Here is a 27,176-nt window from a genome sequence, read left to right on the forward strand (position 1 = left end):
TTCCCCCGCTCTCCACACACAAACTTTTCTACTTGTGCTAGACCTGTTTCTAGTTTAGAGTCTCAGTTCAACCCAGGGAAACACAAATCAAAACCACAGTATGATACTACCTCACACTCACTAAGGTGTGATATGTTTCCTTTTTTTTTTTTAAGCAGAAAATAAATGTTGATGTGGATGTGCAGAAATCTGTGACCTTGTACATTGTTGTCATGGAAACACGTAATGATCCATGATTGCAGTCTGATGTTACTTCAGGTTAACAATGAAATTACCATGTGCTTCAGCAACCCCACTTCTGGATATATACTCAGGAGAACTGAAAGCAGAATGTCAGATGTCTGTTCTCCAGTATGCACAACCTTATTCACTGTAGCCAAAAGGTAGAAACAACCTGTGGCCATTGATTGTCCATGGATAAGGATATGTTCCATATACATGTCAGGAGAGCCTTGGTCACTCTAGGACACATGCTACAGTGTAGATGAACCTTTAGAATATTATATTAAGTAAAATAACCCAGATACAAAAATAACAGTCGGATTCCACTTCAGGGTAGATACTGACTGGATGGCCCCACTAAGTAACCAGAGTAGTCAACAGGCAGACACAAAGAGTGGAATTTGGTTGCCAGGTGATGAGCAAATGGGAGGGTCATAGTCCATCTGTGCCGCTCGTTCAGATCACCTCCAGTTGGGTCACCTCTAACCAGTAGAAGTTGATTTGGCACATGGTTCTAGAGCAACAGCTCTCAACTTACGTGGGTTGTGACCTCTGGGGCCTCAACAGCCCTTTGACAGGGGTTGCCAAAGACCTTTGGAGAACACGGGTATTTACATTGCGTTTTATAACAGTAGAAAATTACAGGTATCAAATAGCAGTGAAAATAAGTTTATAGTTGGGGATCACCATAACGTGAGGAGTTGTATTAAAGGGTAGCAGTGTTTTTTAGGAGGGTTGAGAACTACTGTCCTAGAGGCAGAGAAGGGCAAGATTGGGGAAGCCATAGCCTGGTGGAAGTGTCACATGGGTGGAAGAATGAAAGAGTGCAAAGGGAGGCCAAATTCAGCCACCCCCTCACTCCCCTGCAGTGCTGGGCATGAGCATGGGGCCATGTATGTGCTGGGTATGTGCTTTGCTACTGTGCTCTATCTGCGTCCTTCAAACTCAGTTTTATACCAGGCCCACTCCAGCAGTAATGAATTAATCCATTCATCCTCACGACCTACTGCCCTCCGGAAAGCCCCACTTCTCAACACCGTTGCAATGGGGACAAAGTCTCTCGCACATGAATCTTGGGGAACACAATCAACCCATAGCAAGGAATTATTGTTTAAGGGGTCCGGTTTCACCTTTGTAATATAAAAAGAGCTCTCTGGATGGGTGGTGACAATGACTGGCCCTGTTGGGATGTACTCTATCTCAGTGAGCTGTACACTTGAACATGGTTAAAATCAATTTTATGTCATGTGTGTTTCATAGAAATATAAGAAGAAATGTCTCATTTTAGCAGACAGGAAAAGAAACTAGGGAAGCAAGGCAGGAGGAACTGTGGACTGCCCTGTCTATGTTCATACACAGCTCAGTTTTGTAAAGAAGGCACCCTGTCCTGAATTTGCTTCTTGAATGTTCTCGACGAGTATGATCCACAAGTCAAGATTGCTTGCTCCCATAAGCATTGACTGTAATCTCCCCAAATTCAGATAAAGCACTTGCCTGGATCTGTTTTAGAGGCAGATTAAAAATGGAGAGCCCATTCCTTCTACGTGCAGGCATCAGGCCTGTGCTACATCACTGGAGAACTTTATGCATGTTTTTACTTTCAAAAAAAAGCTGGAAAAAAGCCAACACCCAGCCATTGACAACCTGAGTGAGTTTAAGTCCTAGCTTTCTAGCTTGTCAGTTTTGTGAGTTTGTATCTGGTTGTAACTGGGCAACCTTGCTTCTGAGTGAGACAGTGGGGCAGGAACCTCGAACATCTCAGCCCACTCCTTCCCAGTAACTGATACCTCCTATGGGTGGGGTGAACATAATGTATAATCTGAGTCTCAAGGGAGAAGTTACTGATAGTTTTACCAGATGAGCCCCAGTCTACTCTGGCACACCAGGACTGGCAGTTGCCCTACTCCAGAGAGTAAGCAAGAAGACTGGGGGGAGCAGTCCCAACCCACCCCTCAATTCATGGAGAATTGCTGTGTTGTATGAGACCCTGGCCTGATTGCAGTTTGTTTCCCAGCTTCCGTCACCTGTGTTCTCTGTTTCACCTCCCCCCCCCGCCCCCCGGTCCCCCCCCCCTGCCCATTTCCTCCACTAAGATAAGGTCTCAGGTAGCTGTGGATTACTTTGCATTTCTGATGGTCCTCCCAGCACAGACTGCTGTCTTGCCTGTTTTATGTAGTGCTGGGGTTTGAACCTAGGCCTTCATATGCATGCAAGGCAAGCGTTCTACCAGCTGAACTGCATTCTCAGCTCCTTTGCTTCCATCTTTTAAATGATGCATATGAAAAATCTGTTTTAAGAATGAAACAATGTAGTTTTCACTGCTGAGTGTACTATCTCTTCTTTCAATAATTATTGAGGGGCTGGAAAGATGGCTCAGCTGTTAAGGACACTGGCTGCTTTTCCAGAGGACGTGAGTTCCAATTCCCAGCACCCACATCAGCCTTCACACCTGACTGTAACTTCAGTTCCAGGGGATTTGTCACCCTCACAGACTTATATGCAGGCTGAACCCAGTATATGGGAAGAAGGGAGGAAGGAGGGGGAGTGGGATAAAATATTTAGCTCAATAAAAACAATAAAAAACCCAATGTACATAAAATAAAAATAAACAAATAAAAGTATTATTGAGTGCACCTTTGCAATGACCTGAATTGCAGAAGACTCAACAAAGCATCCCTGAATAACATACAGCCCTCTCCATGCTGCAGCCGCCTCTCTGTAAATGTGCACAGTTTAATGTCCTCATGGGCATTGTCAAAACCTGCCTGGGGTCTGCATATCATACCAGAACACAGGCGGAGGACGTTTCGGTTGCCACACGATCTTTCTGGTTGTATTTTTTGTAGGAATTTCTATGTGAGACATTTAGGTTGCTTCAGCGTTTCCCTGTTCTAGATAAGACTGTAGAGACTGGTACAGATTTATGCAGTTCGGGTTCTTTCCTGTAGGAAAGGAAAGGAGCTATTGCTCTGGTAGATTCCCAGGAGTGAGATTAGTGGGTCAGAAGGTGTGTGCATTGATTTGACCTGGCTGACACACTTACCCACTTACAGTCACAGGAAGTGAGTCTCCTTATCTCTTGGCATAAGTAGGAGTGCATGTGTTCTCAGAGTCAGCCTTGCCAAGGCAGAGGGCAAGGACTGCCATGTCAGGGACTCCCCTCCAACTAAGGTGTGGCTAGGAGTATTCACCTCGGGATGCCTCAGCCCTGTGCCAAGCAGAGACCACTAAGGAAGATAAAGCAAAAGGCTGTCCCTTGTGCATGGTGGCTAGTGCCTGGTGTATGGTTGTTACATATCCACAGGATGCTTGCCAATACAAGGTGTGTGTGTGTGTGTGTGTGTGTGCGCGTGCGTGTGCCAGTAGATCACTGGCATGGCAGCTCTATCAGAGAGGGCTGCCTGTCCTGTGGGAGTGTCTCAGTTCCATCTTGTTTGTACTGCTTTGTTTTTTGTCTTCTTTCTTCAGAAATTACTTTTCAAATTTCTGTTGAACAGTGAGGGCAAGGGTTCAGTGGATAAATTGCTTCCTTGCCAAAGTGAGGACTGGAATTCAGATCTCCAGAGTCCACATAAAACCTGGGCAGGCACTCAGAAGACAGACTCCTGGGTCAAGGTGGCTGGCAGGGCTAGTTGACTCTGAGCTCTGGGTTCAACCTGACTCAGTAACTAAGGTGGAGAACAAAGAAAGTAACCATGACAGCGTGTGGCCTCCACACTGGTACTCTTCACAGCAGCGTCTCCTACAGTCTTCCTGTTGGTTTAGCCCTTGCCCTCACTCCCTTCCTTCCCGTCCCTGCCTTATCCTTCCACTCCCATTATTCCACTTCCCCTTCATATCATCACCCCACACCCCTTCCTTGAAGCCTTTTACTCCGTCTCACCGGCCCTCTAGTTTCCTGGCCGCCATCCACACATGAGATGTTTGTCAAACCTCCACAATGATTTTCATCGTGCCTGAGGAGTAGATTATACTCCACCAGCATTGTGTAAGGGCCCCAATTTCCCCAAACCCTTATCAGTCAGTGCTTGCCTTCTTCACATTCTCTCCGGGGTAACATGAAATCTCAAAGTAGTTTTAATTTTAATTTGCATTTCCCTGATGTTGAGCACTCAAAAAAAAAAAAAAAAAAAAAAAAAAAGCAAAAAAATCCACAAATATTTCCTGGGGGGCAGAGGCAAGGCACATGTGTTAGTGTACCTTTAATTCCAGCACTGAGGAGCCAGAGGCATCTTGAGTTTGAGGACAGTGTGATCTACATGGTTAATTCTAGGCCAGCCAGAGCTACATGGTGAGACTCTGTATTTGGTTCATGGTCCTATTGATTGATTGGCACTTTGAATACTTATTTTTCTTCTTTTTCTTCTCCTCTTTCTCCTTCTCCTCCTCCTCCTCCTCCTCCTTTTTCTTTTTGGTTTGTTTTTTAGTGCTCATTTTTTTGCAACTCTACATATTAACCTAAACCCCTTAGTCTAATGTAGTTGGCAAAGATTTCTCTTCCATTCTGTAGGGTGTCTGTTCCTTTAAACTGCTGCTTCCTCAGTGTGTGTGTGTGTGTGTGTGTGTGTGTGTGTGTAGTTTCTTTTTCTTGGGCCTGTTTTTTGTGCTCTTAGGGTTCAATTGAGAAAATTCTCGCCTTATTTGTGTTTCAAAGGGCACTCCCATGTTTCCTATCCTTCATGTGAACTGTGTTTTGTGCAGGGTGAGACACGGGATTTCGTTATGGCCTCAGACTCTGGAGCTCTGTCTGCCTCTGCCTCCTGAGTTTTGGGATTAGGTTCTTGCAGCAAGATCCCCACCACAGGAGTCTTTTTGTGTGTGTCTTTTGCTCCTTTCTGCCTCCTGAGTTCTGGGATTAGGTGCCTGCACCATGATCCCCACCACAGGAGTCTTTTTGTGTGTGTCTTCTGCTCTTTCTGCATTGCCACCTATGTTTCCTCAGCGTGCATGTATCTGTCTTCAAGTCTTTGTTAATTTGCTGTCATTCCTTTGTCCCTTATTTTTTGATTTCTGCCACCTTCTTACAGGGCCTCTTTTTTTAAAAGGAATTTTTATCTGGGTACCAGGTAGTTTTTGATGAGAATGTTTTTCCATAACAGTATGGTGTTGTGGAACACTTTATTATAGGCATATGTCGATGGGTTCTATACAGTTGTAAGCTGTTCACATCTGCTAAAATAATACAAAAACATACCAGAGTTAGAGATACCCAGAGTTTACGTGGCTGAATTAAAGGAAATCCTGTCTTCATCCATAAGTCCAGACGGTTTTAATGTGATAGTTTAGTGCTGGGCTTGGCCGCCTGTGGCCGGCAGGTCAGACCTGGTTCTGCTTGTTTTGCACATAATTTTCACTGGAAGGCCGCCAGGTCTATCCATTTGTCTAGCAATTCTGGATTCTCCCAGTGTTCACAGCCGGTGGGACAGTTGCAGCAGAGCTCAGGGAACACACAGAACTCAGAATGTTGACTGTTTTGCCCTGGTATAGTAACCTAGATGTTTCCCTATGTCATCTGGGACAGTGAAGGCAGAGACAGTCTGCTGGGGTGCTGCCCAGAGCCTCCCTTGTAATAACTTGGTTCCTCCATTGTCTTTCCTTAACCTTTGCTGGGTGGGGCTTAGGTTATCAGTGTCACCCGAAGCTGCCCCTGGAGCAGTCCTTGCCCCTGCTCCAGGCTGCTTGCTGGGTCCCCTGTAGTGCTGCAGAGGCCATCTGCTTCTCATTCACAGCTGCCACCCATCCGGAGGGAGGAAAAGCTGGCCTGTGATAACTCTGTGACTCCGGGCATGGTGCCTCCTGCCTCGGACCCATTTCCCCTGTGATGAGGAAACTGAGGAAGCAGGCCCAGCCTCCCCATGGCTCTTCGACCTTTCAAACTTCCGTTGAGAGGTGGTTCTTTTCAGACCTTTAGAATGGGTGTTTATTTTATTTTATTTATTAGCGTTGCATGTGTGTGTGCGCGAGCGCGTTCCATGGTGTGCACACGGAGATCAGAGGGCAATTTTAGGGATTCTGCTTTCTTGTTCTACTGTGGGATCTGGGGATCAAATCATGTCATCAGTTTTCCATGCCTTTTCTCTTTGAGCCAGCCCTCAGCTAAGATTTTTGATATGGGATTGTTTGGAAAGAGATTCGCTGCCCTGTTTTGAACTCCCAGGGTCTTCATTCATAGTAGACAGGGCTACATAACCCCAATGTACTATGACCCAGGTAGGGCTCAGCCCACTGAGTGGACTTTCAAGGCCAGGTTGGGTTAAGGACAGCAGTTCTCAACCTGGGGGGGGGGGGGTCAAATGACTTTCTTATAGCGGTAGTCTAAAACCATCGGAAAACACAGCTGTTTACATTACCATTCTTAACTAGCAAAATTAGTTAATGGTATAGCAATGAAAATAATTATATGGCTCAGAGTCAGTGCAACATGAGAAACTTTATATTAAAGGGTCGAAGCATTACGAAGGTTGAGAACTGCTGTTTTAGGGTCTGTGCCTCTTGGAGGCCAATATGACCTCAGATTTAGTTGAATCATAGGCAGTTGAAGGAGTCGCAGGTATCTCTAAGAGTCTGTGAACTCACCCTGGGGTTTCTTGTTCTGGGATAGTCCATGACCATGATTTTGCATCCTGCTGGCAGGACTTAGGTGTCAAAGCATAGCCATGAGGTGCTTGATTGTCAGATGGAGCCCCAGAGATGGGTGACTGCTCAGAGCCTTGGGATGTGTGAAGAACAAACTTGATAGTATAATTTCTTCAGGCTCTTGTTCTCTACCCTGCTGTCTGTCTGCATCCTTCCTGCTTTGATTTCCTTTACTCTGCATCTCTTGTTTTCTCCAGAAGGGGAAGCCGAGACTCTGGAAGAGGGGACCTTTTCTTAGGACACTAGTCCTTTTGGGAACTGCCTGGAGTAAGACTGTAATAGCTACTTTCTCCATGCTGGGACAAGACACCTGATGAAAGCCACTGAAGAAGAAGAAGGGAGTTTTATTTCAGGTCATGGTTTGAGAGTACAGTTCATCGTGGTGGCGGGAGCATTAGATGGCTGCTCACCATCAGGATGCGGAGAGATGAAAGCTGGGGCTTGTCCCTGGTCTGTGGAATGGTGGTCTTACCCCTCAGTTAAACCTCTTTAGAAACATCCAGAGATATGTCCTTCAGTTGGTTCTAAATTACAGACGCTGGAGATGACGATTAACCACCACTAGGGGCATGCAACAGGTAGAGATGTATGAGGGTCACCTGGTGGCCCTTCAGGCCTCAGCTCTGCCTGAACCCAGGAGAGCAGGGCTCCTTGCTGTAAGCAGATTCCATTAGAATCTTTCCCCAGTCCTTTCAGCCTAACTGTGAGTAGGGCCATCTGTGTTGAGAAAGTCCCAGACTTGCAGGAGATCGACCCTGGACCCTGGACCCTGGACCCTGGACCCTGGACTGCATGGATTTTTAGTGTGTTCCCTTCTGCTTACCTCAGATATTTATAAGGAGGCCCAGGGAACTGGTTCTGAGTACCTGAGTCAGTGTAAATAGATTTACCATGAACCAGAGGTCAGCAGTACTGATTCTAAAAATGTGGCCTTGCTAAGATGTGTGGAGCCTGCAAGAATTGCTAAAGCATTACACGTGTGTTTAGAGCAATTAGGCAAGGGGCCAAGGCCATTGAGTCCTGGGTGGATGCTCTTAATTTGCCATCTAGCAGGGTTTAGATGTTCACACTTTTATTGCCACTTGATCTACTTGGGTAAAGTATAGCAAGCTTACCCTTATGGTGAGGGGATTTTTTTTTATTAAAAAATTTATTCATACTTTTATCATATTCTTTACTATACCCCGACTCTTCCCAGATCCTCCACTCCATGCCCACCCAAGTTCATGTTCTTTCTCTCTTAAAAAAAGGTCTGGGGGTGGTAGCTCATATCTTTGATCCCAGCACTTTGGGGCAGAGGCAGATGGATCTCTGTTGTGAGTTCAAGGCCAGTCTGATCTACAGAGCGAGTTCCAGGAAAACCAGGGCTACACAGAGAAACCCTGTCTTGAAAGAAACCCAAGCAAGCAAGCAAGCAAGCAAACAAGAAAAAGAAAAGAGAAAGGCAGTAAATACATAGAGCTGCTTCCCTCTTTGGTTTGGGATTTCCCTCTGTCTTGAACTTGTGCAGGTCTTGTTCATGCTGTCACAGTCTCCAGGAATCTAGACAATATTGTTTCCTTACAATTGTTCACCACCTCTGGCTCTTACAATCTTTCTGCCCTGGGTTAGGCATTTTTTTTAATTTAAATAACATTTTTCTTTTTATTTATTTTACATATCAACCAGCACCCCCTCCTATCCTTCTGGCCCTTCCCCTTTCCTATCTACCCACCTCCCCATCCACTCCTTCTCCATCTCCATTCAGAAAGGGACAGACCTCCCTTTCTGGGCTTACGCAGGACCAAGCTCTTCTCTTTAGGTTGAGGTGGGGCCTGGTAATCCAGCATGGGTTAGCAAAAGCCAGCTAAGCTCCAGGGAGAGGTCCTGCTCCAGCTGTTAGAAGCCTTACTAAGAGACCAGGCTACACAATTGTTACACACATGCAGATCCGCTGATGCAGGCTCCCTAACTGTCGGTCCAGTGTACATGAACTCTCACGAGTTCAGATCTGCCGTCTCTATGGGTTCTCTCATCATGACCCCCCTGGCTTATACAATCCCTCCTTCTTTTCTTCTGCAAAACTCTCAGAGCTCAGTGCAGTGCTTGTTTGAGGACTGGGGAGGGCATTCTTGCAGTTTCCAGAATAAGGGAAACCTGTGCCAACTCAGGATGCTCCAGTAGGGCATCTTGTTCTTGTTTTTGGAGGGTATGATGGCTGTTCTTTGTATCAACTTGACTACATCCGGAACTAAAACCTAAGTGTCTGGGCACACTTGTTGGGATTATTTTCTTAATTAAATAATTTGAGATGGGAAGACACACTTTTAATCCAGATCTTTTGATGTGGGAAGATCTACCTTTAATCTGGGCCACACCTTGTGCTGGCGACCTATATAAATTACAAGGAAGAAGGAAGCTTTCACTCTTTGCCCGTTTGTTCTTGCTGGTAAGTCCATTCCTTCCCTGGCACTAGAGCCTGCCTCTTTGGGATTCCAGTGTATACTGAAGGCCAGCTGAAACATTCAGCCTTGTGGACTGAGCAACTACTGGATTCTTGGACCTTCTGTTGGTAGACAAGTCATTGTTGGACCAGCTGGACCACAGCCTGTATGACATTCTAATAAATTTCTTTTTTATGTATCTACTTGTTCATCCTACCAGTTCTGTTCCCCTCCAGAAGAACCCTGACTAATGCAGAGGGGGTTGTTGTGTATGGGGTGTGGTGTGGGAGAGTGTGGGGTGGGGGGGTATGGGTGTGTGGATGTGTGTGTGGTGGGTGTGTGCATGTGTATGTAGGGGTCTGGGTGTATGTGTGCATGCATGTGTATATGTGGGGGGGGGGGGCTTTCTGATCAATTAGCCATAGGGAAGGTTGCCTAGAGATTTTCATTTAATAACCTTGGTCCTGGGATTCTTGAATTATATGCTGTGAGCTTCTTTAACCCATTGTTCAATGGAACCTCTTGGTCCTGTAATTGCTCCTGAATCTTTACAGAGACTCTCAGAGATTCTTCTGCTCTGACTGGGATGTAGACTCGTAGAATGTTCCTTCTTAACACAGTCATGTTGATGAGGGTTGTGCAGCCTAAGAACTCCTCTGTGGAGCCCTGTCTCATTTGGTCAGTCTTCTGTAGGTGCTCTGTAGGGCCCATGACTCAGAGTGCTGCCCACTCTTCTGTCCCTGTGGGTAGTGAGATAATATGCTGTCAGGGATCGAGATACCCAGATGGGGTTCTTGAGTCTGTCACCAGCTTACAGAGCCGTCTGATGCAGGCTCCCTAACTGTTGGTCCAGTGTAACCTCGGACATGGTTCCACATTTGTCCTCTATCTGTGGGAGTTCTGGGGAGGAAATGACAGGTCTACCATTCACTCCTGGAGCTGGTATGTGGTCCAGAGGCCGATCACATCCTTTGTCTGGTCCTCTCGCAGGTTCTTGACCATAATTGGTCTCCAAAGTTCCTGCCTTAGGCAATATTCACTGAACCCTTGAGCAGACATGTGGCTGTTAAGTTCCTGTCTTTTGGGTCTGAGTTAACTTCAGTTCTTTCTATAAGATGACAGGAGAAGGAGTCCTTCTTAGTCACTGTAAGAGAAAACGTTGTATGACTGTGACAGATCCAGCAGCAGTCTCCTGCAGGTCTTGAAGGAGGGTGCGTGCCCGTGTGTGACATGAGTTGGAGCCTGCCTACATATGCACAACTTTGTACACTTGCTTTGGCAGAGCCAACATCATTCTTTCTGTTTAGCCACTCCAGGGAAAAATTAAAGCAGCACCTCAAGGCCGGATGTGGTGGTACACACTTAATCCCAGCACTCTGGAGGCAGAGGCAAGAGGAGCTCTATCACTTCAAGGCTAACGTGGTCTACATAGCAAGTTCCAGGACAACCAGGCCTATAGAGAGAGATCATGTCTTAAACGAACCAAACACCTCAGCGTGGGTTCAGTAACATCTAAGTGTATGTGGAGTTGAGGCTGATTTAATGGGGGGGGGGGGAATGAGGTACTGTGGGGAGGGAAGGGGAGTCTGAGAGCCACTGATTGTTTCAAGATAACCTTCTTTTTCACCTGTCCCTAGATCCCCAGAAGTGGGCGGACTGCTCTAAGTGGTCCGGCAGGCCTAGTTTTGAATGGGAACACTGGATGGCAGCAGTGTCAAGATACCTTCCAATCCTACTGCACTAATTCTGTGTATGTAGTTTGATTGGTCATTAGCCTGGCAAGCCAGGCTAGGTAGGCTCTTGCCTGGCCCTCAGGAGTACATGAGACCCAGAAGTAAACCCATAGAGGACAGTGTGAAGAACCCCAGACTTGGGGCCTTCTGGTCTTGAAGCCTTGGTGGGGTTCTCACTTGGGCCCAGTCTGCACCATCTTTCTCCACATGAGGGAGTTACAGCCCTGAGCAGACAGATGAGAATGTGGCTGAAGGTAGGCACGGTACACTTGGGTTAGGATCAGGGCTGCACCGAGAACCAAGCCAGTAGGGACTAAGTTCATATAGGGTGGCAAAGGTAGACATCTTGGGGGAAGACCTAGATGATGGGAAGGAGGCGGCGAGGAACTGAGGCCAGGCGGTGGCAGACTGTGGTAGAACCTTAATTTCACCCTAGGTGTGAGGGGAAGTGACTGCAGCGTTTTGAAGTGTGGAGTGACCTGGTCATAGTCATATTCCGCAAGTGATAGTTCTGCATCTCAATTCACCATGATGGAAGATGCTATAAAACTGCACAGAAGACTGTTTCTCACTGTTCCCTAAACAATGTAGTATAACAGCTATGTGCACAGTGCTTGCATTCCATTCGGTGTACTAAATAGTCTACATGAGGGAGGATGTGTGGCTTACTCCAGGGACTTTGAGGACCTGAGAATTCTGGTATGTACTGAGGGCGTTAAGGCCAGTCCTTTGGATACCAAATGATAGAGGAGTTTTAAATGATGGTTCCAGTTTATTGTAGGCCTGGAAGGAGGTAGATTATGGACAGAGGGGAGCTGAGAATCAGGAAGAAAACTGGCCACACACACTCTTAAGGTTTGAAGGTAAAATGAGCAGAGGGTCCCAGTTGGTGACTATGAGGCCTCTTTCCATCTTGTGAGTTTTCTCCAAAATGACTAGTGAACAGATGTAGTGGTGTTTAATAAGGAAAGGAGCTGGGGAAGAAGGACTCTGGAGGCCAAGAGGAGATGGTAGATGTGAGCTGTGAGGCTGATGGTCCTGGATGTGGTAGTATTGAAAGCTATGTGATTGCTGGGTCATCATGCCCCACCCCCAGTGTTCCAAGGGTCTTTGACTGAGCCATTAGATTTACCATCATTTAGTGGCATCTGTAAAGGAAGGATGAGCGGCAGCAAGGGAGGAAGACAGCCCCAAGCTATGTATGTTTGGTGTCTCTGAACCTGATTGAAGGAGGAGGAGGAATGACCAACAGTGACCTTACTTCTGATGAGGTCAGATGAGAAAAAGGCCTCCACTCTGCTGAAAGACAAGTCAGTCACTGGTTGCCTTAAGGAGTAGTAGGGTGGCCTTTTGCTTTACTTCCCATGCCATTGTGAAACTGATGGAGAGAGGGGATATAGAGTCCAGGAAAACAAAGACCTTACTGCTATACCACACTGGGTTCTTAGGATGGCTCAGGGGACTAGTCTTATAGCTTCAGAATGCTCACCCAGTATCTGCTTCTAAGAAGAAACAGTGAACAGCTGAACCAAGGCTTCCCTCTGCCATGTCTCTTGATCTTAGCTTTCTCTGGGTGCCAGTGTTATGCTTTGTAGAATGGAAATGTTGAGGACCTGGCCTGACTTCATCTGTGAATGCCAGCTGAACCAACCGTGGTAAGCTGTGAGCCCTCAGAGAGCCACAACCAGATATTAGGCCTGTGAGGATTTCGTGACAGTGACCTGTGATTTAGTGAGCACCGAAACCTCCCAGGGTTTTCATCACAGGGCTTTTCCTTCCTGTTCCAGCTACATGGATCTGGTATTGAATAAAATAGGAAGAAGCCATTTAAAGTTGGAGAATACCACTTGCAAAGTTGAGTCATAGAGAAACCTAGCGCTTACTTACTGTGAGGTCCCACTAAATGGCATTGAAATGCCAGCATAGTGTAAAGTAGAGAATAGTGAAAAAACCAACAACAGAACAGGCAGCTCCATTTGCAGAGCACGGGGTATCGACCTTTATATGGTAAAAATCCACTCTGCTTTAGGAGTGTGTGGTGTATTTGGGTCAGTGAGCGACGGTAGTGGGGAGGTTGAGGTTACAGTGCCTCTCTTCTGCTTAATGTGGCTTACCTTAATTTATCAGCTAAGACCCTGCTATTTCCTGAGCATATGTGTATCTGTCTCATGCTATGTGCAGTTGTGATGAGGAGACTCCGCTCTGACCAGTGAACACGTTGAGAACCTGCTTGCCTGTGTTTGGAGTCTGAATCCGGGGCTGTGGGACTGAGATGGGCAACAGGTGGTCTTGGGTTGTGCTTTTCCCTGTAGCTTTGTCTTGCAGCTGGCCTAAGCCGTGCAGATCTCAGCTGAGTCAGAGGCCTCCGATAACCCTGGCAGTCACCCGGAGTACAGGGTCTTGCACACTGAAGTGAGTTGAGGGTGAAGGTGGACAGGAAGAAGAAACAGTCTCTTGTCAGCGTGAGGCTGTCTGTCTCTCTAAGACTGATCTCAGCATCCTTACCTTGCCTTTTTGATCTTGCAGCCATCTCAGGTAGAAACCAGCCACCGGCCGTTCTGTCTGCAGTCTCCATGGCGCTTTCATCGCAAGATTCAGATGCCACACTGGACAGGAGACAGCTCACTCGACTAGAATGTAGACTTTGTTTCTAGTGCTGGTTTCTGATCTCTCTCTTCTCTTTCCCTCCCTCTACCCCTGCAGTTGGCTGGCGTTGTCTTCCTTGGAGTCGGGCTGTGGGCATGGAGCGAAAAGGTAGGTGGAACCTCGGTTACCAGGCAGCCAGGCCTAGAGCCATTGGACTTGCATTGTTCCCTCCTCTAGCCTGCTCAGTAGGCACTAACTGTGCAGTGAAAGGTTTGTAGCATTTTAACCCCCAGAAAGAACTTGCCTCTAAAAGTTGGCTCTGCTCCTGGAGGTTGTGGACAGTTAGGCCAGTAGTGGAAGAGTACCTGCTGGGCTTGGCAGCTGTGCCCAAGGCAGGGCCTGGGGCTGCCTGCTAACCCTTTCTGTTATTTCTGGGAACAAGTGAACAGGTCCCTGTGCACAGTCATGTTTACTCCTTAAGTGCTTGTCCTGGCCTACAGAACAAAGGAAGCAGATAGAGCCTGGTTCTATGCCCCTGGCTTTCTAGGGAGGAGGTCAAGCACCTGTGTGCCGCTTGCTCGTCTGTGAGGAAGGAGAAACCAAGCTCTCGTTGTGCAGCTAGACAAGGGGGCACTTGGTACTCTAGGGGGTCAGAGCTCCAGGGGCAAGGTGGAGTCCTGGTGCTCACCTTACCCTATGAAAGGTTAGTGCTTGTAGCTTATAGGTGGGAAAGCTAGAATTCTTTCAGGAAGGGGGAGCAAGCAGGACCCAAAGCTGAAGCACCCCTGTTTCTGTGGTGGAACCTGCTTTTGCTTCCAGAAAAAGGAAGCAGACTTTGGTCTATGAGCTTTCATGTGATGGTCTTAGGAGCAGAATTGGATATTTCCAAATTTCAAGGAGGCTTGTGAACCGCTGATGGCAAAAGCTGCTGTACAATACAAGGTCTCTGTCCTAGTGACCCACAGGCAGTAACCCATGCCTAACAGTGCCACCATGTGGCCATGTTTGGGATTGCAGTGGACTTGACCTGTATGAGCCATGATCCTGGAGCTCCCTATGTAGCTATAGCTATCTGTTTTGGCAGCTTCCCCAACTCCCCCTGCTTTGAATATCACAGAATCTGTCCGTTGTGGTTGCCACTAGTTATATATAATTATTTTTAAATATTGCATAAATACATATATCTTTTTAAAGATTTTACTGCTTTTTTGTGTGTGTGTGTGTGTGATGTATATGCATGAGTAGAGGTCAAAAAACAACCTACGGGAGTAAGTTTGGTGCTCTTTCTTCTACCATGTGGGTCCTAGAGATTTAACTCAGGTTGCCAGGCAAGGTAGCAAGTGCCTTTACCTGTTGAGCCATCTCAGTAGTACCTGACTATATGTATTTGAATAAAAATGATAAACCAATTCTTATTTGTCCCTAGCCCCTGCAAGAACAACGGTGGTTCTCTTTGAACCGTGCTGATAGGACAGCTCCATCATAGAAAGCTCTCCAGGCAACACTAGTCCTTCATTTCTCCTTGCTGAGTGTGTTTCCTCAAAAATGGTCATTTTGAGGCTGTTTTTAGCCAGTTTGACCATAGGCCATTGGACTCCACTTCTCTGAGGCCTGGCCAAGGTACCCTACGGGCCATGGAGGAATCTGGGTCTGGCTCACAGGAGCCCCCATCTTCAATGTGGACCAGGAACTTCATGGGAAAAGTGTCTGGAGGCTGAGGTGGACAAGGATACTAACTAGAGTTGGGGCCTCTTGGAAGTGTTTAGAGCACACTCTGGCCTGGCTCTTGATCTCTTGAGAAGCAGGCCCCTGCCATAGCTGTTGACAGAGTTTGTCCCAGGGCCTTGACTCCATTCCAAGGGCATTGCTACCTTGTATCCTCTGCCTCTTCCAGGGTGTGCTGTCCGACCTTACCAAGGTGACCCGGTTGCATGGAATCGACCCTGTGGTGCTGGTCTTGATGGTGGGCGTGGTGATGTTCACACTGGGCTTCGCAGGCTGTGTGGGGGCTCTCCGGGAGAACATCTGCCTGCTCAAGTTTGTGAGTGGTCCTGGAGTTGATGGTGGGAGGCGGGAGATGTGCTGGGCTAGGGGTCTGGGCTTACATCTTTTCTGACCCAGGCAGTAGATGCAGGGAGGAGGCCTTTGAACCTCTGTCTCACTGGAGGGAAGATTTGGGGAGAAAAGCCCAGATGATGGTTCCTCACCCTAGGAGAATGGGGTTTGCTGTGCCCTCCCATAGGAGCCAGCTGATGCAGAGGTTCTACCTGCCTCCTTTGCCTGATGGCTCCCCCTAAAGGGAGTTCTAAAGGGATTGTTTGTTTGCTGCTCACCTTTGCCCTTCCTGGCTAAGATCAAACCATGTCGCCAGTCGCATTAAGAAAACATTTCCTTCCTCCTGGGGGTGAATCTGTTGGATGTAATGTAGAGTTCTTAATTTTCTGGCAGAATTATGAATTGCTAAAAGTTTAGTTTTATATTTAGATACGACTTCATTTCTAAATGTATTTAGTTAAAATTAAATAGCACCTGGTGAGGCAAACTCTTTTATTTTCTTTATGATTTATTATTTGTTGAGTTTATTAGGTCAAGCTTTTTCATCTGAAAAGCAGAGCACACATTTTTCTAGATCTCCTCCCCCTTCCAAACACTGTGTTTTGCACCTCATGTCCATGTGAGCAGACTGTGTGCACGTGTTTGTGCACGCTTGCGATTCCTCTCCAGTTTTCCTGCGCAGGCTCCTTTCTGTTTCCTAGATGTGACAAAGCTTCTTAGCATCCTGTATTGCTGTAAGGCCACAGATAGTTTCATCTGTGCCCCAATGGCTGCACGGGTCCCAGTAGAATGTCACTACTGCCCGCCTGCGCAGCCATGCTTCTAGAGAGGCCTGCGTGTGGCTGGCGATCCTGCTTGACACATGCAGAGTGGGTCCTGATCATACTCTACCTCTAGAGTGGTAGGGAACTCAGATGCCCTCTGTGTTTTAGTCTCAGTTTTTTCATTCCTAAAGGGGAGTGGAGGGTTAGGATGGTAGTGTGGAGGGATGGGAGCAGATAAAGCCCAGGTGGAGGCTCCCTGTGGCAGCAACTGACAAGGCTTCTTTTCCCAGGGTGGGGGAGGGGAGTGAGGTCTGCCTCCCAGGAAATGGTGGTTTGGACTTTCCCTCCCTCCCTCTCTGCTCATCTCAGTTACCAGCCATGGTAACTGAGGCATGAGTAGTGGTAAACCCCATTTATGGGGATGAAGTTCTGTGCAGCGGGCGGTGGCTCTGGGTCTAGTGGGGTGCATGGGTTTGCCAGGCTGATGACGGCTGACTCCCCCTCTCTTGTGCCCATGCAGTTCTGCGGGGCCATTGTGCTCATTTTCTTCCTGGAACTGGCCGTGGCTGTGCTGGCCTTTCTGTTCCAGGACTGGGTGAGGGACCGGTTCCGGGAATTCTTCGAGAGCAACATCCGATCCTATCGGGACGACATTGACCTACAGAACCTCATCGACTCCCTTCAGAAAGCCGTAAGCTCTGCTCCTCACAGGCCTCCTGCTGGAGAATGCCCTTTGCCACCTCTGGTCACCCTGTGGTGCCCTGCAGCTGAGTGGGAATGAGGCCTTCCCTGCTCAGTGGCTTTTCTGCCACAGCATGGCAGGGGGTGTTATGGAGCATCCCCTCTACTTCTGGTCAGCTCAGTCACAATTCTCCCCAGGACCTTGGGTCCTGTGGATGGAGAGGGGATGTAGAGGATAGAGCTCCTCCCCCAGGCTTGTGACTCACCATAGGAGCTATTCCTGTCCCCTTCCTCTCTGGGACCTTTTCTCCTTCCTGTTCTTGAAGGGCAAACTGCCTGGAGGAAGCCTTCTCTCGGTGGAGGGCTGTGACCTCTCAGAAACTTTCCCCAGGGGGTTGAATAAGCAGAGCTGTGTCCCTCAGCCTTCCTGCCCCTTCCCCTTGTCTGCAGCTGCACCTGGAAGCTTGGATCACTGGCTGCTGCAGCCCCTGGCATGAACCTATTGCCTGCCACAGTGGCCTGTTAGATCTGCCTCTCCCAGAAGCTTGGCTTCCAAAATGTCTTTACTGTGGAACACTTGGTTCCGAAGAGAAACCAGAAAGCACTAAAAATAACTGACCCACTGTTATTAACCAAAACTTGTTTACCCTGTTGCATGCGTCCTGGGTGCCAGCAAAACCGGTTTGTGCAAACAGAGAGGCTCCCCTGCCTTCTCTGACTTGGGAGGATCCTGCTTTTTAGCCCCCTGCAGATGGCCTTGCTGCCCTCTCTCTTCCATTTCTTTCTTTTGTGTTCATATGGCATGGCCTGCTAGTTTCTAGCACTTTCCCTGCTCTTTCCTAAGTGATGTTGTCTTCCTGTCTCCTGTCTGTCTTTTTTGAGACAGGGGGCACAGGGTCTTGCTGTGTAGCCCAGGCTACTCTCAAGCTTACCCTCTGATTATTGAAATTAGAGGAATGTTTGTGCTCTGCCAGGCCCAGCTCTTCTAGAAATAAAAAAGGATCCAGTAAGTTTTAGGCCTTAGGATGACTTAAATGGTCACTAAGTCATTAAAGCTTCTTGCATCGTGGAGGAGCGTGGGTGGGGAAGATGGGATTTTCACTAGAAAAGTAGGATGTGGAGGAGGGAGAGATTGCTCTTGGCCTCTAGGCCAGTCTCAAAGGTGAGTGTAGGAAGGAGCCTGCTGAGGCTGGGCCACTCCCTCAGGGTCTGTTCACGGTGTGCTAGGGCTGCACCTCTGTAGGCTGATGAGGACTTTTGTCAGCTGCACATTGTACTGGGGAGTGGAAGGCCGTGGCCCCAGGTCAAGGCAGGAGTTTAATGAGTTACTGTTGATGCTCACCCTAGTCCTACATTTTCAGCAGCTGTGACCGTTTACCAGGGAGGAAGGCTTGTCTCTCAGTGCTCTCTAGATTAGGAGAGGGGTACATCAGTGAGCCTTTAAAGGGGAGGGAGTGTAGCTTGGGTGGGTTCTGGCAAGTGGCATGCCTAGACTCTGTGAGCCGCACAGAGGAGATGGCATGCCTGCTGCTCCTTCCTAGCAGTGTTATTCAGTGTCTCTGTGTCTGGTAAAAGGGAACATGCTCTGCCATCCAGAGACACCTTGGGTTGGCTAAGTGACCCTGGCCTTCCTCATGCGGTTCTTGGCTTTTGCGATTTCAGAATCAGTGCTGTGGGGCCTATGGCCCTGAAGACTGGGACCTCAATGTCTACTTCAACTGCAGTGGTGCCAGCTACAGCCGAGAGAAATGTGGAGTGCCCTTCTCCTGCTGTGTGCCAGATCCCGCGGTGAGTGGATGTCCCTTCCCTAGTCCACTGCCAGAGTCCTCCCGGCTGCTGATGGAGTGTGGTGCGTTCCTTCCGCTCCCTCCATCCACCTCCGGTCCTTGCAGCTCTGAAATACTGTGCACGCATTCGGGGAAACCTCTTAGTGGTGCACCTTGGCTCTGTGTGGGGTAAAGGAGGAAGAAAGCCGATCTTTTTCAAGTGGTGCTCTTGGCCCTTACTGTGAAGGTGGTGTGCTCTGGTCTGCCCCCTTTTGGACTTTGTCTGCAGAGTGTACTCAGTGCCCAGAAGCCCACGGATTGTAAAGTTATGTATACCTCTCATATATATGGAGGACAGCCACTCCATGGTTAATTATTGTCTAGCCTCTTCTTCACCTGCTTTCATTCCTAGTCTAAGGCTTAAGTGCTCACGGTTCTGGAAATTGAGCGCTTTGGGTAATGTATGAAGGAGGACTATGTTTTGCTGGAGTAGAGATCAGCCCTGCACAAGCTTCTGCACAGCCCTGTGATGCCTAGTCATGGCCCCTGAGAAGCACGCCTTCATTCTGTTATTACCTGGGCAGGATCCTGGATGTGGGAGAGGCCTGTTTGCTGAGGTTGCACAGTGGCGTCAGAGGTGTCCAGGAATGTTTGAAATCCAGCAGTTGCAGCAAGTGCCGGTGTAGTGAGTGTAGCAAGTGTAATAATCACCTCCTTCCTGGCCCAAAGGTGGCCTACTATGGCCCAAGGCCGAAATTTGCCTGGTTGCTTTGTATGACCTGTGCTGTGCCAAGGATGCATTGCTTTTCAGTGGTTGGTGTAGTCAGTTTTCCATCACTATAACCAGCCCTCCAAGGAAAGGTTTGTGGGACTCAGTGGTAGGGAGTATACTTATTATGCAAGATGCCCTAAATTTTTTTTTTTTCGAGACAGGGTTTCCCTGTGGCTTTGGAGCCTGTCCTGGCACTAGCTCTGTAGACCAGGCTGGTCTCGAACTCACAGAGATCCGCCTGCCTCTGCCTCCCGAGTGCTGGGATTAAAGGCGTGCACCACCACCACCGCCCGGCTTTTAATCCCTAGAATTTAAGGAGAAGGAGTTACAGTGGCTGGCAGTGTTGGAGGTGGTCCTGATGCTCTCAGATCTGTGGTGCCTGGTGGAGATGGCAAGGAGGACACAGCAGAGGAGGCCGCCCACTACATAGCTAAAGAACAAACAGAACCCCCGTCCCCTTAGGACACAGTCCTAGAGACCTAAGGGCTTCCTTCCAGGCTCCATCTCCTAAAGACTCTACCACCTCCCAATAGCAGCACCCTGAGGACCAAGCCTTTGGGGGATATTCTGCATCTAATCTCAAACATGGGTGAAGAAAAAAATATTTTGTAATTTATAAGAATTTGTATGAAATTCCAAGCCAGTGGCCTTTGTTTCCTAAAAGAATAGCCAAGCCGGATTGTTTGTGTGCTGTCCAGGTCTGTACTCCTGCTGAGGAGGCAGATTAAGTCCGGTTCTGTACCCCAATTCTACAAAATTCACTGCTGAACCACCACAGAAGCAGCTCACTGACCCCTCTGCTAGCATGGAAGGGGAGCTGGCAGTGGCTGCAGGGTGTGAGCGGTGATGGAATCTGTAGGTGTTTCCTGGTGTTGGGCTAGGATTTCCTAGCGCCTCCTACCACCAGGTTTTTGACAGGACAAAAGTGTCTTAAGTTTTCTGCTTCTCTTACAGCAAAAAGTTGTGAACACGCAGTGTGGCTATGACGTCAGGATTCAGGTAATATTATCAACATGGAGCTTCAAAGGGCTTTGGGGGATTGTTGCTTAGGTTTCAGTCTGTGGTCTAACCTCCTGCTTCAGCAAAAGTGCAAACTGGAGTGGGGAAACAGGAAGACTCACGTGGGTCCTATCGAAACCTGCAATGAGCTGAGTCTGATCGCTCGTGTGTGTGTGTCACACACACACACACAGACACACACACACACGACTTAAAGCCCTGTGACTAAAAAAACTCTTGTTTTACCAACCCTCTCACTGCATTAGAAATAGTATGGAATTGGAAACAGAAGCTATGTAAGAGTTATCTATGTACAGGAATTGAGGAGAAGGCTGGCTTGTGGGGTGTGTGACTTGCTCCAGCTTCTGCATGGAGGCAAGAACAAGAGGGAGATGCCTGGATTAGGGCGGACTAAAACCCAGTGCTTCTTTCAGACCACATGGAGTTAGGGCTTTGGATGTGTTAAGATAGCCACAAAGGCATACCCTCCCTACTGTGGTCTGTTCTCTGGCAGGTTTTGTTGATATGGTTGGCTGCTGTTGTGAAAGAGGGGGTGTCTGGGAATGTAGAAATCCATCTTCTTGGACACTAGGGCAGTTGATCTGCATTTTTGAAATCTGCTAACCTTAGTTTTATAGGAACAGGTGGGTGTTTTATCTCCCAGAATTCACAAGCTGAAGCCTAGTCCCCAGCAAAGAGATTTCTGACTTTACTAAAAGACCCCGTATGGCCTGGAGAGATGGCTTAGACATAAGGAGCCCTGTTGTTCTTGCAGAGGGTTTGGTTCCTAGCACATATGTAGTGGCTCACAACCATCTGTAACTCCAGTTTCAGAGGATGGATGCTGCCTTCTGTCTTCTGCAGTCACTGTATACACAGGGTATGAAGACATAAATGCAGCCAGAATGCTTACACACATAAATAAATCTGAAAAAAAAAAAATCCCAAGAGCCTTTCACCTCTTCTGGCATGTGGGAATTCAGCGAGAAGACACTTTAACTGGAACGCAGCCCCAGACTCCGAGTCTGCTGTTACCTTGGTGTTAGGCTGCAGCCTCTGCAGTGTGGAGGAAGGAACTTCTGTTGCTTTAGGCCACTGTGCTGCTTTGGTTTGGCATCCCAAAAGGGCACAGCCAGAGAGAGGCATCTGTAATGGAGCCTAGCTTTCATGTTAAGGATCTCATCTCTATGTGAAGACAGGGAGCTCAGTGACAGACAGACATTTATTGTGTCACGACTCTGTAGCCTAAAAGTCCAAGATGAAGCAGTCAGCTGGGTCGACTTTTGGGGCTGCATGGGAAGGAGCTGTTCCCAGGCCTATCTTCTGGGTTTTCACATTCTTCCTCCTCTTCACATAGTCTGCCTCTATATACGTCCCATATACGGACAGCAGTCAGTGGATCAGACTTCATCCTGACGGCCTAGGCCACCTGCAAAGACCCGTTTTCAAATACAGTCACAATCTGAGGTTGGGGGGGGGGGGGCAAGTATGGCACACTGTATCCCATAGTGCCCCTGGCATGAGTTGATGTTTCATCCATGTTGACATGGAGGGAGTTGACGGGGAGGAAACAGGGGCTGATTGCCACTTATGAGGTAGTACGAGCCAAGTGTGTGCTGTTACAGGATCTCCACACATTGCTTTTTCAGGAGGATTGGTAGATGGGGGCCTGGCTGGCTCTGTCTCCCAGAGCCAAACTTACCAGTGGGAGACACAATCTAAAGAGCCCCTGACCTTTCTTCTGTCAACTTCTTTAACTGAGAAAGCTTGGGATCCCCCTTCCTCATCTGTAACTTATATTTCCTAACTAAATGTCAGGACGCGGGTAGCTAAATTTCAAGGGTAGCCCGGGACTTGAGCCCAGGTCCATCCTTCTGGCTGTTGTGCCCTTGTTGTCTCAAGGAGATGTAGACTGAGTTCCCAGAGGGGAGCTGTCGTTTAGATCGGTGATAGATGGAATAGCAGCTGGCCCTGAGAGAGGTCTAGACTGAACCTGGAGTGTGTTTCTCATGGAGGATTTCTCTTGTGTCTTCTCAACCCCCCAAGACCATCATCCACTTGCTGTGCCTGCCCTGCCCCATCCAGAGCCAGGCTCTCTGGAGGCAGGCAGGGATTGTGTGTGCTTAGGCTGAGGCCGCTGTGCTGTTTCTCTGCAGTTGAAGAGCAAGTGGGACGAGTTCATCTTTACAAAAGGATGCATCCAAGCTCTGGAAGGCTGGCTCCCCAGGAACATCTACATTGTGGCTGGTGTCTTTATTGCCATCTCACTACTGCAGGTATGGCCCAGGAAAGAGTGTCCAAGGCTAGTTGCATGTGCATGTATATGTATAGCATGGTGGCAGCTGTACATGTGTGTTGGAGGGTGGACCCAGGATGGGCTATGGCTCCTCTGTCCCCACAGTCTGTTACCTGAAGGGGAGACCTTCTTTAGTTAGGGCGGACAGACAAGACAACTGTGACCCAGTAAGCTTCGTATGGATTGCCTGTGTGGTGGTCAGGGTACTTGGAGTGCATGGCCAGTAACTGTCGCCTCTTTGGGATCCTTCCCTTCTGGTTGATTGCAATAGCAGTATTTAAGGAGGTGTCAGGGGCTCTAGTGAGGGAGGTGACTCTTCCTTCTAGTTGGGGCAATCATCCCAGAACTATTTTGTCCTACACCTGGCTGGGCTTCCTGGAGTCTTCCTCTCACCACAGAGGCCCCTATGTCCCACTGCCTTTTGTGGCTTAAAGCTCTGCCTGTTCAAATACCTCATGTGAACAGACATGGGTAGCCCCGTGGTGAATGAGGTGGCTGGTGCCCATGGGAAAATCTAGAAAAAGTCAAGAACCCAGTTCTTTTGGGGAAACTCAGTTTTACTAGGCCCGTGAGTAAGAGGCACTGGCAGCCTTCAAGCAGCTTCTGTGGCAGTGGAGGCTCTGTTTATGTGTCAGGTGGTTCTGCCTAGAAGAGGTGACTGGAGTGGACCTGGCTGCAGCCACACAACACTTCTTTATTCTTCCCTGTGTCGTTGAGGGACTACAGAAGAAGGCTAGAGAGAAGCTTGTGGAAAAGGAAAGAAAAAGGTTGTGAAGTGGGTAGAAAAATAACTTCAGAGACGGTCTTCAATTATGAAGCGTAGAACTTAGAAGGGGGAGAAAGCAAGCACATCTCCCAAGTGTGTGTTTGTTTAGGTAGAAGAACCTCCCCCTCCTCCTCCTCTCCTCCCTACATTCCTGCCTGCAGACATCAGGGCATGGCTGTGAGACTGTTCTCGTGGGAATGAGGCCTACAGGGTAGCTGGTTCTGAACAGTTGGTGTTATTTTTCAGTTTGACCTAGCACTCAAATAAGTGAGTCCTGCCTATGGTGTGTGGCGTGTTCACTCCCTGGAGGCAGTCTGAGTATCTGTTCTGGCCTGTGGCTCCTGCTCTGATTTCTTCCATGCTTGAAGGATGCAGTAGCCTACCCTGGGCCACGTCAAGCTCTGTTCTCACTTTGCGCTTTGACTGGTAGGTAGGGTAGGTGAGGGAGTCCACGCAGACAGTCCTCACTAGCTCCTCTGCTCCCTGCCCTTGTTTTTCACCGCTGACCTTTGGCTTTGGTTTCAGATCTTCGGCATCTTCCTGGCGAGGACCCTGATCTCAGACATCGAGGCAGTAAAGGCAGGCCATCACTTCTGAGAAGCAGAGGCAGCAAGTGGAGCTGAGCCACATGTGGAGGTGAAGCCACCCACAGTCAGATCCCTGTCTTCAGCAACAGTGTGATGTGACCTCTCTGTTTCTTCTTGCTGGTGCTGAAGACGATGGCCCCTTCTCCTCTGCCCACGCTTGACATGGCAGAGACATGCCCAGAGACAGAGAATGTGGGCTTCATTTGGAGTAGTAACTCTGAGGACTGATGACTCCGATGGCTGCAAGGGGGGCTTGATGGCCCGCTTGGAGCCCAAGAGCATCTACAGGCCCTACCTACTCAGTAAGGCTTAGGTAAATGCTCTACTATTATCTTCTGTGGGTGTAGCATTTGTGTTGGACCAGCAGGTTGAGGACAACTTCTGGCTCCATTGGATCAAGAATCATGGAGCGGGGAGGATAAGTGGTCCAGTGGGTTCCCGAGTGCCAACAGGGTTCATGGTGGTGTCAACATGCCACGGATTTGCAGGATCCTCAGCCATGTCCAAGTGAAGTACGCCTGAGCCAGCCAAAGCAGTCCCAGGGAAGCACCTTGCCACTGCCTTCCAAGCCTACACTGCTCTCCCAGGGTAGAACAGCCTCGTGTCTCCATAGCATTAAGCCCTGCTGAGAGCCAGCTCTCCTGTTCTTAAAACATGTAAATAGTTATTTATAGGGGTAAGAGTGTTCCGCCACCATGTCTTCATTGCCTCTTCTCTCCAGCATTCTTTTCTCAGCAGCCTTACCCAGTGTCTGTTGCCAAGCTGTCCTTCTCCGTTCCCTAAGTGTCTCAAGACCCAGCTGTGACATGCCCACCCCCCCAGTCCACACTCCCTCCATGCACCCTTGCTTGGCTTCGCTGTCTTCTGGTCTCGGTGCTACTGAAACTGCCACCAGGACTTGAATCCTGATTGACCTTTCTCCCCGCTGCCCTCTGGGGATCCCACGTTCCTGATTGTTAGCTGGAAACCAGGTTCCTCTCACGACCACATACAGCTAGCGGCCCAAAGTGTGTTGTCCCTGTAGGGCAACACTCTGCAGCCAGGCCCTTGCGAACCGCAGACACCAGGTGCTGTACAGAAGCTCAGCGCATCTTATTTCTAACTCCTGTGATGACTCCTCCACCCAGATGCCATTCTTCTGCCATTGTGTTCACTGTCAGTCCTGTTCTGGGCTGCTCTTGAAAATGACGTGTGTCTTAAGTACTGGGTACTCCTGAGGCACGCCGGGTGTCTGTCCCCCTTGGGCTGGGCTCCTCTTTAATGCTTCTCTGTAGCTCACTGTCCTCACCGTTCAGGGGTTGAGTGCCTACCTTCAGTTACTTGCCGAGGTGTACATTCTAGTGTGGTGTATACTGGTGATACTGGTGGGTGTGTGTTCATGATGATGATGACGTTATAGTTTTTTAAATAATTCTCTATAGACTAGAGGAAGAAGAATGCTTGTGTTTTTAGAAGTGTGATGCTTCTCTTTGACCTGCCAAACTCTTTTATGGAATATATCTTTATATTAATGCTGTTGTTTGGGTCATTTTTTGTTTGGAATCACTATTAAAAAAAAAAACTTCAAGCATTTTGGTTATAAATTGAGCCACTGAGCTGACCTGAGGCGTCGGGTGTGACAGTAGTTACGGTACATCCTGACAGAGTGCCATATCCTTCACGTGCACCTGACAGTTGAAACTGCGTGGCTGATGCTTTGCCACCCTCAGCTAAAGCATGAACTGTAAAAACTTCCTTTCCAGAACTCCAAGAGGCGTTATTCTCAGTTATCTCAAATCTAACCCTGGTAATATGGTCCATCCGGACAAGAGTGCGCATGGTTCCGGAAAGGACACTACTGTGTGAGCTTTTGGATGGTTTTCTGTTCTAGACAGTGCAGAATCAGATGTTCTCTTTTCCAAAGAGAGACACTTTGGAGGGTCCCGAGGCAGCATGTGGGCTGCTGTCCTTGGAAGGCTCCTAAGCAGAGGGAGGAATACGCAGCCTCGGCATGGGGAGCCACTTGGTAGCTTTCTGGCCCCATAGCTTCAGAGGTGAAAGAACTGTTTGAAATTCCTCCACTGACAAGTGAGGGGTAGAGAACGTGTATGCCCATGGGTGGGCCTTTGTCCCAACTGCAGCACAAATAATAAAAACCCAGAGACAGAAACTGGGGTCCAGAAAAGCAAAGCAGCCAAGCCACTAGAGAAGTCTTCCTCTACCAAGGCTGGGTGACTGCAAACCAAACAGACTAAGCCTCTCCCTCCTCTCATTTTAGATTCCCTTTAGTGCTGGGATTAAAGGTGGGAGCACCACCACATGGGTTTGTTTCTGCATTGATCTTGTGTAGCCAAGGGTTGCCTTGAACTCAGAGATCCATCTGTTTCTGTCTCCACAATGCTGCTGGGATGAAAGGTGTGTGTCACCATTGCCTGACCTCCAGTGCCTTTAGCTTTGCCTCTGGTCTTCAGGAAACATTATTAAAATACAAATAATAGACGACTATACCCAGCGTTACATTTTTCTGTGTCCTTGAGGATCATGGGTACCACATTGTCAGCCTTGAACTGTGGGGTACCCTACCTCCCATCATGATCTTAGTTGAGATGCTTGTGTTAAGTCAGAAGGATGCTGTCCAGCCTTCTGAGCTGAGCTTATTTAGTGTGCAGGAGTTGCCCTTCATCCTCATGAAAGGACTGTCCCTTTAGTCAGTCACTTTTGGTGTCTCCAAGGATCCTCTGGAAAAGGTGAAATGAGCATTATAAAAGTGGCGCTAGGGACAGGAAAGATGATGTAGCAATTAAGAGCATTTGTTGCTCTTCTAGAGGACCCAGGTTTGGTTCCCAGTACCCACATGGTAGCTCACAACCACCTGTGACGCCAGTTCCAAGGGATCCAGCACCCTCTTATG

General features: G+C 48.4%; 1 protein-coding gene across 1 annotated transcript in view; it reads left to right on the forward strand.

The window, feature by feature from the left end:
* Tspan14 (tetraspanin 14) overlaps positions 1 to 25,853 on the forward strand; it is a 56,783-nt gene extending 30,930 nt beyond the window's left edge. Inside the window, exons 3-9 of the mRNA XM_050140616.1 lie at positions 13,718 to 13,768; positions 15,495 to 15,641; positions 16,940 to 17,110; positions 18,763 to 18,888; positions 20,593 to 20,637; positions 22,794 to 22,913; positions 24,225 to 25,853. Coding sequence (XP_049996573.1) covers positions 13,718 to 13,768; positions 15,495 to 15,641; positions 16,940 to 17,110; positions 18,763 to 18,888; positions 20,593 to 20,637; positions 22,794 to 22,913; positions 24,225 to 24,296 — 732 coding nt within the window. The 3' untranslated portion in view covers positions 24,297 to 25,853. The remainder of the gene's footprint in view (positions 1 to 13,717; positions 13,769 to 15,494; positions 15,642 to 16,939; positions 17,111 to 18,762; positions 18,889 to 20,592; positions 20,638 to 22,793; positions 22,914 to 24,224) is intronic.
* Positions 25,854 to 27,176: the final 1,323 nt, after the last annotated feature.

This window comes from Alexandromys fortis, unplaced genomic scaffold (assembly GCF_014885135.2).
Source record: "Alexandromys fortis isolate MF-2015 unplaced genomic scaffold, M_Fortis_MF-2015_v1.1 scaffold_46, whole genome shotgun sequence".
Classification (NCBI taxonomy): Eukaryota; Metazoa; Chordata; class Mammalia; order Rodentia; family Cricetidae; genus Alexandromys; species Alexandromys fortis.